Here is a 17,264-nt window from a genome sequence, read left to right on the forward strand (position 1 = left end):
CTCATGATTAATAATATATCCATTCTCATGCGGTAGCATAGGTTACATACTAGTTGATTCTAATGTAAAAGCTATTTTAAGCATAGCGTAGTTTCGTTCTATTTTTGCTAGAATGACTAGAAATTCCATTTTGGTTAGTAAACAGGTACGAATGACGAATCACCACCCCCTTATTCTACCTCTACCTAAATTTTGTCCCATTCTTGTCTATTTTACTAAATTCTGGCCGATATGATGATTTCAACCAGAAACAAAAACTTTATTTATTATTTATTATTTTTACCTCGTTTTCTTTTTTCCTTTTTCCATTAACTAACTCAACAATGACTTGTTCTTAAATGATATGATAGAGCTACATTAAGTCTATTTATTTTCCTTCTATAAAAAAAAAAAAAAGTCTAGTTATTTGAGTTCTATATATAATTAGCAGTAATCCCAAAATAATAAGCTAAAATAAACCAATACTAAATATTTCATTTATTTCATTTATTTCATTTCAATGGACAAATTATTGAAATAGAATTGAAAATATTAGTTCTAGTTGCAGTGGGTTGGGAGAAGCCACCAGAGGGCTGGGCAAAGATTAATTATGACGGTTCAACCCTTGGAAATCCTGGAAGGGCAGGAGGAGGAGGTGTGATCAAGAATCATGAAGGACAATGGCTGAAAGGTTATGCTAGGCCTCTTGGATGCACCAACAGCTGCATGGGAGAGCTGTGGGCTTCAAGAGATGACATGCTCTTGGCCAAGGAAATGGGACTGAACAATTTCATTATTGAATTAGATGCCTTAAGCGTAGTCTTGCTTATGAACAATACTACTACCAACCTGTCAATTAAACCATTGTTAACTGATTGTAGGAACCTAGTGAGAGAGATATCTAACAAACAGATAACTCATGTCTATAGGGAAGCCAATCAATGTGCTGATTCGTTGGCCAAATTGGGTGCAAGTAGTTTATCCTCTTTTGTTGTACTTTTGAATCCACCGCTTGTGGTGGAAAGCATTATAGCTTCTGTTTGAGCTAACTTGCTATGTAACAGTCTGATTAATTCTTAGTTTAATGCAATTTCCATAGTTGACCCAAAAAGGAAAAAAGAAAATATTAGTTTTAAACAAAATGTTTGAGACTTGGAGCTTCTCCTTTCACACTTTTTTGATATGGATGACAATAAATATATATATATATATAAAACTAATTTTTTGTGCACAATACAAACAAGAGCAATGCTATTCATAAAAAACCAAATATTGACAACATATATATATATATATATATATTTCAACAGTTGAGTTAAAAAATTTTCTCATTTGAACCCGTTATGACATTAATTTTTTATTTATCACTAATAATTAAAAAAAAAATTTATCCCTATCTCTACAAACGAGACTTTAAAAAAAAAAAGTACAGTTTACTTATTATTATAATATTTAATAATAGATTATTTTAAGAAAATTTTAATAATTGGACCTCTCTTTCTTTCTTTATTTCAAAAAAGAGTTTTCTAAGCCGATACACTTATATAAACATTTCTTAAAAAACAAAAAAAGTGGAGCGAGGATGGTTATCTCTGCAGCAGACACTAGGGACGTAGCACTGACAAACCACTCTCTACTTTGGCAAAAGTCAAAACCGTTAACGATTTGTCGCAATTTCATACACCCAAAAGCCCAAAACAGAGAAGGAAAAAGAAAAAAGAAAAAAAAAATCATTTCCGTCATTTTCAATTTATCGAGCAGATTAGTGACAGCAAGACACGCGTACAACTCCTCTTGGTTATTACATGCAACAAAAATCGAAACCCACCATTTTGTATGAGATTATTGCTAGCTATTTTTTTTTGATAAGAAGTAGCTAATTGGTTTCATTACAGTACATTCTTTCTTCTCCTCAGTTATATACATCAGAGGGAGCAAAAGAAGCTCATCATCATTTCTTAACTCAGAAATCTCCAAAACCCAGGTTGGTTTTCTCAGCTCTTATATTGGCCTTTGATTTTTTTTTTTTTTTTTTTGGATTCCCTATCAAATATCAGTATTTTGGAATTGACCCATTTGATATTGATTCAAAAGATTCGTGGGTTTTACTTTTCTCTTCTTTATTTTTCAAATATCACTCCCACGATCCTTCTCTCTTGCGATTAATTTGGGATTTACATAGTTTAATCTTTGGGTATTTGGGATTGTAGCAATTTTTTTTTTTCATTTTATTTTATTTTAGTTCAGCTTTTTTGGATGAATGCTTGCAGTTAATTTGCATATTATTAAATTTTGTTTGTTTTACATGCTAAGGATAAGCCAGAAACAATGTTTCATTGTGATTCTCTTGTGTGTAATGTTCATTATGTTGTCTTCTAGTAGCATGATCTAAGCATCTTCATTGATGGATGTTAGTGTTTAGTATTTACTCATTCTACCTATTAATTCTTAGAAATTACTTCCCTTGTTGGCCACAGTGATTCGATGATAGTAGAATAATAGTTTTCTAGTTGTAATTAGCTGTTCTGCACACTGATTTCTGTCACTGGTTTTGTACTTTAGCATCTTGTTATTGTGGTTATCATTTTTTACAGCTGTAGTGTCTCATCATTTTCATTGACTTGTAGAAGTCATCAGTCATCATATAGGTTCCTGTATCAATTCTACTAGTTCGATTTTTTTTTTTTAACGGCCAAGTTTTGCACCTTTATAATTAAAAGATGTTTTCACTGATTGGATGTTCTATGAAATAGAAATTGAGGGTTTTTTTTGTCTCCTTTGAAAATGGGTATGGTTTGTTTCTTAATAATTGCGGTCCCTTTGTGATTAAAAACATTAATTTTCTTTTATCTTTTAGCTCTTTCAGATTTCACTTGAGGGTCTGATCCAAGATTGGTCAATGGGTCAATCGTTCGCCTTTTGGTGTGCAAGAGCTTTTGTGAGATAGGGGAATGGAAAAGAAAAGAATAGATGACAATGAGCGTGGTCCAGTTCCTCCACCAGCACTGTTGGACAGATTTGGGTTTATAAAGCCAGAACTTAATAACTCTCCTGATGGTTTAGCCAAAGGAAGGTCAGCTAATGAAAATGAGAGGTATGCTTTTCTTTTATTAATCATGTACAAACTTTTATGCTGAAGGATTAAGTTTGACTAGCCAGTTAAGATTGTCTGACTTTGATATACGTTGGTCTTGCTCATTTACAAGGATATTGATTTTCTTATAGGGAGGAAAGAAGGATTAGAAAATGGAGGAAAATGATTGGGGTTGGTGGTAGTGATTGGAAGCATTATGTCAAGAGAAAACCTCATGTTGTTAAAAGGCGTATAAGGAAAGGAATTCCTGATTGTTTACGTGGTCTCGTTTGGCAGTTGATCTCTGGAAGTCGGGACCTTCTGTTGATGAACCCTGGGGTTTATGAGGTATGCCTTTTCCTTAGTTCATCTTGATAAATAACCTTTACAACTATTGTTCTTGTTAGGTAAAGATATATCATTTTTAGTATGCATGGCCATTGGCTGATATATCTCCCTGAATTGCATGATTTTGTGTTTGAATCTTCACAACAATCATGCTAAAAATAAATAAATAAAATTCTCTCCCCTTCCTACGCGTTCTCTCTCTCTCTCTCTCTCAACCACTTTTCATGCCACTAGTTAGTCGGGAGTGGGCTTGTTTATCTTAAAACCTGCATGATATTGTAATATGAGATATGAATTGTGATAGTCAACCAATTGTCCCAACTCCCAAAAGCTTAAACTTATAAGAAATACAACAACAATAAACCTTAATCCCAAATTTTTGGGGTCGGCTATGGATCCCTGCCAGATTAGTTAGGGTTGGCCACATGTATTATGTTTCTCCATTCTATTCGATCTAAAGTCATATCCTCCATTACTTCTTTAATTGATAAGTCCTTTTTTTAGGACTTCCACTAATGTTATTTTGGATCTTCCTCGACCTTTTTTAATTCCCCCAACTTGGATCAACTCACTCTTTCTTACCCATGCATTAATTTCTCTCATCTTTTCATCAATAGGAGCTACCCTGTCTTTAAGTGGAAGTACCCAAGGGATTTTTTCATTTTTTCATCAATAGGTGCTACCCAAATATTTCTATTGTAGAGTGGTGTTGCATGTGTAAGAGAAGTGGGGAGTTTATAGGTTACTTGTTTCTTCATTGTGACTTTGCTTATAACCTATGGTCATTGATGTTTTGCTTGTTTGGATTCCATTGGGTTAATCCTAAGAGGATTTAGGATTTGCTAGCTTGTTAGAAAAGGGGTTATGCCTAAGTTTTTTCACATTGCATTAGATAAGGAAGCTTCAGTTGCAGACCATATGCAACTTCAAAATGATTCAGTTCATTGGCTGTCAAATTTTTTTTAAGAAGGGTACAAGACTAGGAGTTGGAGTTCATTTTTACTGTCTTGGATTTAGTCTATTCAGTAGCTATGCGTGGTCATGGGAGGATAAGATATGTTGTAAGTCATTGGTTATAGAGGATTTGAGGTGAGATCTTATTACAGAGCCTTAGCCTCTATTGGAACTTGGAAACATGGTCTGGAAAAGCATTTAGAAGTCTAAAGTTCCAACCAGGGTTAATTTTTCTTTTTTTTTTTCCTTGGACTGCTTCTTTGGGTAAAACCTTAACTGCAAGTAACCTAAGGAAAAAAGATTTTATTTTGGGTGAGTTGGTGTTGTATGTGCAAGGAAGATGAGGAGACACTTGATCAATTGCTTCTTCATTGTCTTTTTTCCAGAGAGCTGTGGGATATGGTTTTTTCCCTTTGGGTTTCAATGGTTGATTGGTAGAAGGGTTATAGAGTTACTAGGTTGATGGCAAATTCAATTTGGAAGACATCGGATTAGTGCAATTTGGAAGGCCATCCCTCATTGCTTGATGTGGTGTCTTTGGTGAGAAAGAAACGGTAGAACTTTTGAGGGGTGTGAACAAACTATTTTAGACCCAAAGCTGCTAGTTTTACAGAATCTTGTTTGAATGGATGGCAATGTCAGGAATATCTTCTGTATCTAATTTATTAGATTTTATTGATCATTGTAATTTTAGAACTTAGCTGTAGTTTAATCTACCGTAAGTCTTGTCACCTGGGTACTTGGTGCATTCCATTTTGTTCAATAAAGCTTATTATTTATATATATACAAAAATGGGGAAGGGCGTTCTTGGTAGACATCATGATACTAACTTTTGGGTGGGCAATTCTATAATCTACATCATGTGGACTATATGCAACCAACATACATTTGAAGGGATTGAACGTTCACCTTTGGAGATAAAACTGACTTTTTTACAACCTATGTATCATTGGATGGTTGGTTTGAGTTGTCTTTCTTTTCCTAATTTGGAAGATTTTCTAGATATATGAAACTTTGGATGATGTTTTAGCTTCCCTACTACACTTCCTATGTACATGTGGAGCACCGCCTTTTTCTCTCTTTTATAAATTCTTCAACTACATATAAAAAGAATGCACTTGACACTATTCAATTCTCTTGTTTTCATTTCCTTTATCTAAGCAAGTTTATAAATATTATTTTCTCCATCCTACATTCCTAACTTGCTATAGAATTCATCACCAGCCTTAAATTTAACCTCTTAGATAGCCTTTTTTGCTTTCCTCTTTGCCACTTTATAATTTTCATAAGTCACATTGTCTCTACATCTAGGTAAGTTTCTATAGCTATCTTTGTTTGATCTAATTGCTGCTTGAACCTGCATATTCCACCAACAGGTCTTCTTAGTCGGGACGGGTACATCCTTTAGATTCTCCAATTACTTTTTTAGCCACTCTTTTGATACAACTGGCCATTTCATTCCACATTTTAACGTTGTCTTTGTCTAAATCCCACATGCTTTCTTTGACCAGTTTATCTTTAAATACATCTTGTTTCTCTCCCTTCAAACCCCACTACCAAACTCTTGGGTTTCTCTTTCTAATATCTCTTCTTCTTTTTTTCATCTTCTAATCCAAAGATCTAGTACCACCAACGCATACACTCTCTCCTACTATCAACTTTTCGAGTAGGGATGAAATCTATTTGACTAATGTTTGTACCACTTGTCCCACTTGTGGAGGTAATTAATGTGAGTCCCTCTTCTTGAACCAAGTGTTTGTTAACATCCAATCATATGTTGTTACAAAGTCTAGAGTTGCATTTCCTAAATCATCAGTTATTCTATATCCCTACCCTACATGAACTTTTAAAAAACCTCCACTAACTTTTCCAACGTGACCATTTAGGTCTCCTCTAATAAAAATATTTTCCCATATTGTACCCTTGAATCAATTCATCTATGTCCCTCCTTACATTTTTACTTAATGGATTCCCTCAATCCTATTTAAGGAGTGTACGCACATAAGAAATGTGAACACAAACACGACATGACACAGGGCAGAGCAACATGAAAATTCTTGAAAATGTAGAACACGACATGTTGGGGATATGACAATTAATTTTTATATATTTTTAGGTATATTTTATTTATTTATAGGCATGTTATATATTTATTGGAAGTTTTAAAAATAAATAACAACTATCAAAATCTTTAATAACATATATAAAATCAAAGAATTTTTAAAAAATTACTTATCATAAAAAAAGAAGAAAAATTTTAAATTAAATTTTTTTTTTTCCTCTCAACACAATGAGGACATGCATGTAGGAGTGTTCTCAGCATGTTTGACACAGACACGTGTTGGACAAAGACACACTGGCTGTTTGAAGTGTACTTGCTTCTTAGGTACACGCTAACTATGTTATGTGTCTCCTCATTAAACAATTTTGTTAACATAGTTCCATCCCCTATTCTCCTAATCTAAACAACTTTTTTCCATTTTTTTTTTAATTTGATAAATAACGGAATTGTATTAAACAAAAAATCCAGGTACACCAGGGGTGTACATGAAAACAGAACATCAAACACTTAAATTACAATGATCAAGCATTTCTAAAAAATTAGAACAAGGAAAAAGATTAAAGGATGAACTCCACTCCAACAAGATGTGAAAAAAGAGAGATTTAAGTTCCGAAATAGACTGTTCCTTCCCTTCAAAGCATCTTGAGTTCTGTTCACGCTAAATACACCACAGGACACAATGTGGAACAGCCCTCCATAATTTATATCTTATACGTTCAATTTCTCTAGATTTTTCACCAACCCATTTATTTTCCTGAATGCACACTATGTTTATTCTCCTCACAGTCATTATCTTCTATTTCTATTAGTTTCCTGTTAATGGCCCTATATTCCAAGTGCTTATACAAATCCTATTCTCCTGGCTAACTTCTTTACCCACCCGTCCATCAAAGTGCGGAACTCTTATCCATGTTTCATTATATCCAAGCGCTGATGTAGCGAATCACGTTCAGGGAACATCCTAGCTAATACATTTGAATGTTGTGCAGCATATCTGATACATTTGAATGTTGTGTAACATATGGTCCCGATTAATTCATTCTTCCTGTTATAATTTCAATGGACTAGCATTGCTCTTATCCTGTTCAGTGTTCCTAAGAAGGTCCTCTGCTCTCTCTCTCTCTCTCTCTCTCTCTCTCTCTCCATTCATATATTGTATCACTTGTTTTGTCTTCCAGCTATATACATTTGAATGTTGCCCTTTTTTTCATCTAGTAAAAAATAATTTCTTTGTAATGTCAAACCTTTGACTTTTTTTACCCCTTAATAATCTTAGAAACACTTAGTACAGTTTGGATTTAGTATATTGCTGACCTACTTATAAATAAATAAAAAGTATATTGCTGACCTGAAACTTTTGTTGGCAAATATAGAAACCTTACCAGTTAAATCTGAGAATTCTGGTTTGGATTTGATAGTTAACAGTTCAACTTATGTGATTCTTGGTCTATTATGCAATCAAATGTCTTGAGTTGAGCATCTGAGTTGTACAAGAAACTATCTGGTGCACTTTTCTAGCAGTTTGGTTCGTTTAAAATTTTACTAGAAACTTTTCTAATTATTGAGTAGATGGGGCAGATTAATATGCAGACTAGTTAATGATAGGTGGATTGGGCAACTAGCTAAGTTATACGCTATAGGAAAAAGAAAAGAGAGAAGAAAATCAATTTTCTTGGCTTTTGATGATTCCTTAAAAGCTCTTCTTCTTTTCTTTTCTTTTTGTACTTAATTTATTTATATAATGATGTTCTTCCTTATTATTACGCTGACAGGACTTTGTGCTCATGCAGCAACTAGTAATATACGAGACATCAGCTTCAGAACTTGATATAATACGAGACATTTCTCGTACTTTTCCCTCACATGTTTTCTTCCAGCAGAGACATGGGCCTGGTCAGAGGTCCCTTTACAATGTTTTGAAAGCATACTCTGTCTTTGACAGAGATGTTGGATATGTTCAGGTTTGACTCTCTAAGTTTTTCATTACTATCCTATCTACCTTGTGTATATGAAACTGAATGCTACTGGACTGAAATGCAGGGAATGGGCTTTTTAGCTGCCCTGTTGCTTCTTTATATGAGTGAAGAGGATGCCTTCTGGTTATTGGTCGCATTACTGAAAGGAGCTGTACATGCACCAATGGAAGGATTATATCAGGTAAGGTTTTTATTTATTTATTCTAAAGTAATAAAGATTTTTGATATAAAAAAAGAGACACCCAAGTACATGGAGCATAATTCAAGAAACTTCAAGAAACCCTGTCTGATATACTTCAAGAAACTCACCCTTTTAGGTGGAGATGGCAGAAGTTGGTAGAGAGAGGTAGATAAAATAGGAGGGGGGGAAAGGTACTCACTTTTTAGTCTTAAGAAAGTGTTATTATTTTTTTCTTAATTTGAAGTGAGATTCAAGGGCTTTTTTGGTTCAAGAAAATTATGGGGAAGTGCTAATCTCTTAAAGGTGAGGAGGCTATCACTTTTGTATAACATATTGATAGCCTTAATGGCTATCTGAGGGAATGGAGGCTTTACTGTTCAGTCCTATAATGAGGCTATCCAAGGTAATCCAATTAATTCTTTCCCTTAAAGAGTATTTGGTGTGTTAAGGCCCATTAGAGGGTCTCATCCTTTGTGTGGACATCAGCCTAGGGGAAGTCTTTCTTGTGATAATCTCAACAAGCAGGGTTTCTCTTTAGTTGGTTGGTGTTGCATGTGCTGGTGTAGTGGGGAGATGGTAGATCATTTGTTTTTCCATTGTGATGTTGCGTATCTTTTATGGAGTTTTGTATTTAGAACATTTGGGATTCAATGGGTGTTACCAAGGATAGCTGACCTCTTGTTTGTGTGGAGCAATTGGTTTGGGAAACACTCACTGGATATTTGGAACTTTGTCTTGTTATGATGTGGCTATTGTGGAAGGAGTGGAATAGATGAATTTTATAAGACTTAGCTAGCTCAAGGGCCCAGTTTGAGTTCCTGCTGATTCAAACTATGTTTAATTGGTCTGGGGCGTGGGGCCTTACAAATTGCAACTCCCTTCTAAATTTCACAGAATTACTTAATTTTGTGCATAATTTTTTTTTTTTTTTGTAATTATTTTTTCTTGCATTGTGCTCATCATTGTGAGCATGAAGTAATCTATTCTTTTAATAAAATTCCATTATTTATCAAAAAAGGAAAAATTAATAGCCTTAATGGCTGTTGAATTTTCTTACGTTCATTATTATGACAAAGCCCATCAACTGTTTGACAACAGTGAAATATATATTTAGTGCTCTGAATCTATTATTTGCGTATTGATAGGTAGGACTGCCTCTGGTACAACAGTATCTTTTTCAGTTTGATCAATTGGTGAGAGAGTATTTGCCCAAGCTGGGGGAGCATTTTACCCAAGAAATGATAAATCCTAGCATGTATGCAAGTCAGTGGTTCATAACTGTTTTCTCATACTCTTTTCCTTTCCATTTGGCTCTTCGAATTTGGGATGTCTTTCTTTATGAGGTTAGTGATTGGTAACACGTGCTTTGCCTTAGAAGCATTGTGATTTGGTGTAAAACATGATATATATCTGCCATTTTCATTTGCCAGGGTGTCAAAATTGTTTTTAAGGTTGGTTTGGCCCTACTAAAGTATTGCCATGATGACATGGTGAGTTTCACAGGTTCTTTTGTATGCTTAAAATTAAAATTAATAGTATAATTTCTTGCATGTAATTTTCTTGTTTTGTTTGTCAGATAAACTTACCTTTTGAGAAACTCATCCATGCTTTGCGTAACTTCCCCGAGGATGCAATGGATCCAAATACATTATTACCTATGGCCTACTCAATTAAGGTTCTCTCTTTCCCTCCTTTAAATGGAGTAGTAATGCTTGGATCTGATATTTCCAGTTGCTTTAAGCCATAATCATTTTTTCTTCACATATGCACTATAACCTTAATGCGTAAATTTTTCTGAACCTCTTGCATAAGGTCACAAGTTCAGGCAACTTGCACATTAATAAGTCATAATTGAGGTTAATCTATCTCTGCCAAAGTGGAAATTTTCAATTTTAGGTTAAAAGGCATGAAATGTTCAAAACATACAAGTGACCTCATGTAATGTAGTAAATTCTAGTCGGTTCTCAATTGGTAAAGTCTCTTGTCATTGAACAATTGACCTAGGATCAAATCCTGTCTACACTAAAAAGAAATCCTTAAATGTCTTGGCTTGATAATAAAGAGAAACCATAATGGAGCTAATGCCATAAGTTCAAACTTTATCAAATATATTAACAAACAAAACAAAAATGTAGTAAATTACAGAAATTTGAAGCAAGCACAAAAAGAAACATATGACATCCAAGGGCATTACATATATGTTACTGCAGATTGATGTGAAGAAGTGACTAAAAGGAATATTTGCCTACTTTCTTTTTCTGAATTTCAATTTACAAATCAAAGAATTCATTTACAAATATCTCAAAGGAAGTAGTTGCTCTTGCATTTCCAAAATTAGGAATTTTTCAGAGAGTGAAGAGGGGTGGAGGAGGAATTGCATTTGGTATTTTTGAGAGTTTTCTAAATGATCATGGATATTTGGTGTAACTTACACTCTTTTGAGCTTATCTCATAGTGGGGGTTATTTTAATCATTGCTTTGAGTTCTCTGACTAGTCATTGACTCATTTATCTAGTTCTACCCATGCAGTCACTGTGGCTATCCTTAGCTTCATTTCATAGAATATGTATAAAGCTTATAGATATGAAGCCATAGCTACTCAGCTAGTTCAGTTGGTCATATCTAGTGTAGGAACCCCAGAAAATAAAATAATCTCAGTATTACACCAATGTTGGTGCCACATTGACTTGTGATCCAACCTCAATTGCCTTTTTTTTTTTTAATTAGTAAGTTTCACATGCACTTGATATGTATGAATACGTGACCCCATCCTCCATCTTGCTATTACAAGGGGACGAGGTTCCATTGGAGCTTGAATTCTTTGTGACCATAAATGCTCTTCAGCTGAAGTTGATTCTACATTAACCTTTTTTTGGAAATGATACAAGGGAGATGTCTCAAGAAAGGAATGCTTCTAGCTCATGATTTATTGGCAAATACAAATAAAAAATCAATATCATCAAAGTTTAACTCATTCAAAATGGTTTGACTGCAAAAATGCTCCAATATGATTTTATGCATATTTGACATCACTTTGTTTCTAATATAGGCACCTTGGCTTCCTTCTTGAATTTTTTAATCTGAACTTGTTATTGTGTACTTCGGTCATTTTATTGGGCTTGCATTGGCAATGGTGAGATACTCTGTCCTTCTTGCAAGTAATTGAAGTCCCTTTAGTGATCTGAGAAAAGAAAAAGAACCAGACCTTTACATGGATTTTGAACACTGATATTTTTTGGGTGGGGTGGAGCTTGTTTAGTGTAATTAGTTGTTAAGACAAATGTTGTGTATAGAATGCTGTTTATTTAAATTTCTGTACAAGTGCTCTCCAACTCTATCATAAAAAACTAAGCTACTCATCAACATAGCTTTTATTTTAATTTTCCAAAGGATTAAGAAAATGTATTTTGCATTTCTGTAGTGCACTTAAAAGATATTTCTTGTGTCAGTGGGAAATCTTGCCTTATGCTGCTACTAATAAGTTTCATATATGATTATTGCACCATCTACATACCAGTGCTACTTCTCAAAAAAAAAATCTACATACCAGTGCTGATTTACATTTTAGATATCTTGATCCTTCTTCATTTTTTTATGAATGAGATTTCATTAAGAACCAAGCACCAGAAATACAATATGCAGCTTGAGCTGCAAACAAACAGAAACAAAGTAAAAGATTAGAACATCGCACAGAACATAGAACAGAGCATCACAAAGACACAGCAGGCCAATTGAAACTACAACAAAAACAAACAACCAAAAACACAAGAAAGAGCAGCCAAAAACTAAAGCTAATCAAACAAAAACAGCTTGAAACAACATCATGCATTAAAAACAGAGGTTGGAGGGTTCCATAGACAATAATGGCTCTATTCATTATGGAGTTCATAACTCCTTTCAACCTGAACAACCAAAACCAAACATCAGCAACAGTGGCATGTATCAGCTCATCGTTGGATCTTATCCCACTATTACAGATATGAGCACTTCAGTTATTCCAAAGGTGATAAATTGTGATGGCCCAGGCCAAGTTATAAGGTGTTGAAGGCTCCTTACTTTCAGCCTCCTCACAGCCCAATCAACTTCCACACTCCTCCCCCTAATCTTCCTTCTATGGAAACAGTTCCTAAGGACAGACTCCCAGATTCTCTTTGAAAAGGAACATTCTACGAAAAGATGACTTCTGGACTCAATTCTTCCTCTTAAAAATAGACAAAGAAAGTTCCCTATATATCCCAGTTATATGTAGTGGCTCATATTTTGAATGACAAATTAACACCGCTCTCTAGTTTAGAGGCCTCATGGGCAGCGGATAGCAAAGCAGAACAGAGTCCATGAGACCCAATGTAGCTTTATTTAAGTTTGTTATGCCTAGGCCAAATAATAGGTTGAGGGGTGCGGAAGGCAAAGCCTCCTATGAAATGGTAAGGTTTATTGGAAAATTCAATGTACCGGGTTAAGGTTTCTTGGAGCAGTATAAATTCATTGTAAACCCTTATTTTTCACATAGTAGAATTCTCAACTGCTCACTCCCATGGGTGTAGGCACATTGTTGAACCTTGTAAATTTAAGTGTTGATTTTGTCTCTCTTTTCTCTCTATTTTTAATATAACATTGCTCAACATTCCCCACTGAGCAAGCATGTCTCTAGTCATGAGTTTGTTCTGAATAACCAACCTGTTCACAAAAGCTTGTTTTGGAAAAATTCTTATGAAATCAATCTAACCTCAACCAGTTAACAGAATACTTCACCTGACAAATAGCTCTCCCCATGTCTTTGCAACTATATTTCTTTTTCTTGTTGGCAGCTGGCCGCCATTCAACTGAGTGTTCATCGTCACAAACTTTGCTTTGTTAGGAGGCCAACACCAAAAATTATTCAGTGTGAATTTAGAGAGATTTTCTGAAGAGTGGCTAGCCGAGTCATGGATGATTCTCCTTCCATACTTCAGCTACAAAGGCCTATCCTCATGCCAATTATTATGCTACACAAAGATCCTCTCACCATTTCCAACCTTATGCTTCAGAAAATGCCTAGCAATGCTTCTTTGTTGAAGAATTTTCTGCCATCCCGATGAACAAGCAGCTGGAATAAGTCTTCGCACAGAGATTTTCCTCTTAGTAATAAGCTTCTGTCCACGCTACCCAAATTGAACCAGAACATTCAAAAAATACCAAATAAATCTTAAAATATCAGCTTTATTCCACTCTAATTTTGAACAAGCCCGAGCACCCTTCCTTTTTAGGAAAGTTACATCCTCCCAAGCCACCTAAACTCTTGCACTCCCTTTAGTTGAGCCATTCCACAAATATCCATTCAAAATCTGCTCATCCTGCCTCACCACCTTCTTAGGGAGAATGAATAAATGTGCTCGATAGAACTGCACACTGTATAACACCAATTAAATTAGTTGGAGTGTACCAGAAAAGGACAAATATGTGGGACACCAAGAGTGAATTCTACCTGTGATCTTAGCAACCAGAGTTTTCCAATCCTTCCAAGAAAGCCTACCTGAAATAAGAGGAACACCCAAATACTTTATCAGAAGCTTTCCCTTTTTAAAATGCACTAAACCTAATTTTTCTGCTTTCCCTACTCTGTCACACCAAAATAAACTTCACTTTTACTAACATTGGCTGCCAGACCAGAAAATTTTAAACTCGTCAAGAACTTGCTTAGCAATCTCCACTTTGCTCTTATTGGCAGCCGTGAAATCACATTAGATCGTCAAGCACAAAACCCCTCTTCTGAACAGCCCTCTGAATCAGCTTGCTAAAAACCTCCATGGCCATAACCAAGAGGTGAGAGGGGTGACAACAGACAAGTTGTGTTAGTGTCTTCAAGGAAGTGGTGAGTTTGATACCCAGTCTTTTTATAAGGAGATTTTGGGTGCTAATATTTCCCCGTTTCCTTGCTTGAGTATTTGGCCCGTTAAGATTCCTAAGAGGGTGGCCTTCTTTGTGTGGAAAACAGCTTTGCGTAGGATTCTTACATCGGATAATCTTATGATGAGAGGGGCTACCATTAGTGAATTGGTGTTGTATGTGTCAAAGGAATGGGGGAAACAGTGGACCACCTCTTACTTCACCATGACGTTGCTTATTCTCTCTAGGAAGATGAGTTTAATATGTTTGGGATTCATAGGGTCATGACAGGGTCTATTGCGAACCTATTGATTTGTTGGAGAAACTTGTTCAGGAAATATTGCTTGAATGTTTGGAATTTGGTGCCAAGCTGTTTGATGTGGATTGTTTGGAGGGAGCAGAATTGTGGTTCTTTTGAGGATACCAAAAGCTCTTTGGATCAGTTAAAATCTTTGCTTCAACATGTTAAATTACCAATTGTCCCAAAAGCTTAAGCTACTAAAAAATTGTGAATTTAATCACTGAACCATAATTCTAACACTCCCCCTTACTTATGAGCCCAAACTTTCCCTTAATAAGTGTAGAGTAAAGATAGGGATCAAACTCAAGATCTTCTGCTCTGATACTTTAAATTACTGATTATTCCAAAAGCTTAAGCTATTAGTCTATTAGGATATGGTAAATTTAATCATTTAACCATATATTTCTAACACTCCTCATGTATGGGCCGAAACTATCTCTTTAATAGGTGAGGCCCAACACGTGAGATTTTAAATAAGAGGTAGAGTGGAGGAGATAATGATCGAACTTAAGACCTCTTGCTTTGATACCATGTTACATTACCGATTGTCCCAAAAGCTTAAATTATTAGGGAATTGTGAATTTAATCACTTAACCATAATTCTAACACAACACACTCTTTTTGATTACCATGGTTTGGGGGTTCTATACAATGTTCATCAATTTTTGAGTTCTTAGCTTCTCTTAGAACTTCCACTTGATATTTTTGTAATTTTTATGTTTTTGATCCTTTGTGTTCTTCATTGTGAACATAAAGGTCTATCTTTAATAATAAATTGCATTATTTACCCATCGCAAAAAAAAAAACCATGGCCATAACAAAAGGATAGGAAGAAATTGGTTTTCCTGTCTGTTGAAATTATAGTTAAATAATTAAATTCAACATTTCTTAATAGTTTCAGCTTTGGAGAATCGATAATTTATCATGATATCTAAGCAGAAGGTCCTAAATTCAATCCGTGTCTCCACTCTACCTCCCATTTAAAACATTAAAATTTCACATGTGGGGCCCCAATTATTAAGGGGGTTTGGACCCACACATGAGAGGAAGAGTTAGAATTATGGTTAAATTATTAAATTCACCATTTCTTAGTAGCTTAAGGTTTGGAAATATTGGTAATTTAACACTATCTAACCCCCTTCTTACGTTCAAAGTACCCAACCAAGCCTCTATTGAATGCTACAGTGTACTTGGGAGTAGAAATACAAGTCTTGACCCATGCAACAAACTTTTCAGGACACCCAATGGCCATCACATACCTAAAGGAACTTCATTCCACTGAATTGTAAGCCTTCAAAATATCAACTTTAACAGTGCAACAAGGTGGCTGATAATCCCTATAATAATTGCTAATCAATTCTTGAGCAAGTAAGAAATCGAAGCAATTTTTCCCCTGCCCACATGCCACCCACATGAAGTTGGACATTATCTGAATTCTTTCTACCTGGATATAAAAGCTGTTTGGCAGGGGCTAATGAAACTGTTGAGGCACACCTTTAACCCATTTGCTAGAATCTTTGATGTACACTTGTACAAAGTGTTACAACAAGAAACAGGATGGAATTCTAACAATCGAGAGGGTTTTGCACCCTGGGAATCAAGTTTAAAATAGTGGCACTAGCCTCTCTGAAAAGCTTACCTCTAGTCTCATATGGAAACACCAGAACTTGTGAAGTAATTTGATGGACAAGATGACTAGGATTATAAAATTGTCATGTAGCCACTCTTAGTAATTTTTATTTTAATTGATGTAAGATGAGGAAGGAAATAATTGTTCCTATTACTCTGGAAGTTCCTGAAGTACCTTTCATGATATATTCCACACTATTGCAGGATACAATGACTGAAGTACCACTTTTATACGCTCTGAAGTTATGTAGATACTTTATTTACACCATATTCATATAATAAGACACTTGGGATCTTTGAAATTTCATCTATATTCCAGCTTCCTTAGATTTGAGGACTAGGTTACTCAGACACCTCGATACATATTTCCATCCTACAATTTGCCGTGCAGGCTTAGAAGTTCTTAAAATGCTTAGTAGTATTCTGTTGGATTTTCTTTCATTGTTCTTTTGGTTTTCCAGATATTCATGCACATATGTTTTATTAAATTATTTAGGTATCTAAGCGTTTGGAGGGACTCAACCAGGAATATGAGAAGAAGAATGGAAAGCAAGTTCAAGTGGCATATTTTCATGAAAAGCAGAAACAGTAATAATGAAAGGTTCTTCTCATGTAAGAGGAGCTAAAAAAAACTTCTCAATCTATCACTCCCTTTTTTTTCTTTTTCTTTTTTCTTTTTTTTTTTCCATTTTCCTGGTGATGTAAAGTATGAAGAAATGTATAGCAAACATTGACTCTGTAATCATCTGATTGTTCATAGCTGCATGCTCCATAAAACTTTTAAGAAATCAGCTTACTGTGAAATCATTTTCCAGCACAAATGAAAATTTCATATCCTGAATCTCTGATATAGATGGGATCCTATCTGTATGTTCAAAAAATTTCATTTGATTTA

At 34.9% G+C, this 17,264-nt stretch overlaps 1 protein-coding gene across 3 annotated transcripts; it reads left to right on the top strand.

The window, feature by feature from the left end:
- Positions 1-1,676: 1,676 nt before the first annotated feature.
- On the top strand, positions 1,677-17,233 carry LOC112015034 (uncharacterized). Of its 3 annotated transcripts, none has more exons than XM_024047424.2 (9): positions 1,677-1,963; positions 2,837-3,073; positions 3,205-3,400; positions 8,190-8,378; positions 8,458-8,574; positions 9,720-9,917; positions 10,005-10,064; positions 10,151-10,249; positions 16,866-17,233. In XM_024047424.2, the coding sequence occupies exons 2-9, from the start codon at positions 2,931-2,933 to the stop codon at positions 16,959-16,961; spliced, it is 1,098 nt and encodes a 365-aa protein (XP_023903192.2). In that variant the 5' UTR covers positions 1,677-1,963; positions 2,837-2,930; the 3' UTR covers positions 16,962-17,233. The 3 variants fall into 3 exon arrangements, with proteins under 3 accessions (XP_023903192.2, XP_023903254.2, XP_023903449.1); XM_024047486.2 differs by having other exon boundaries at positions 2,846-3,073; XM_024047681.2 differs by having other exon boundaries at positions 1,683-1,963; positions 8,208-8,378.
- Positions 17,234-17,264: the final 31 nt, after the last annotated feature.

The sequence above is a fragment of the Quercus suber genome, unplaced genomic scaffold (genome assembly GCF_002906115.3).
Source record: "Quercus suber isolate HL8 unplaced genomic scaffold, Cork oak 2.0 scaffold_93, whole genome shotgun sequence".
NCBI classification, from domain to species: Eukaryota; Viridiplantae; Streptophyta; class Magnoliopsida; order Fagales; family Fagaceae; genus Quercus; species Quercus suber.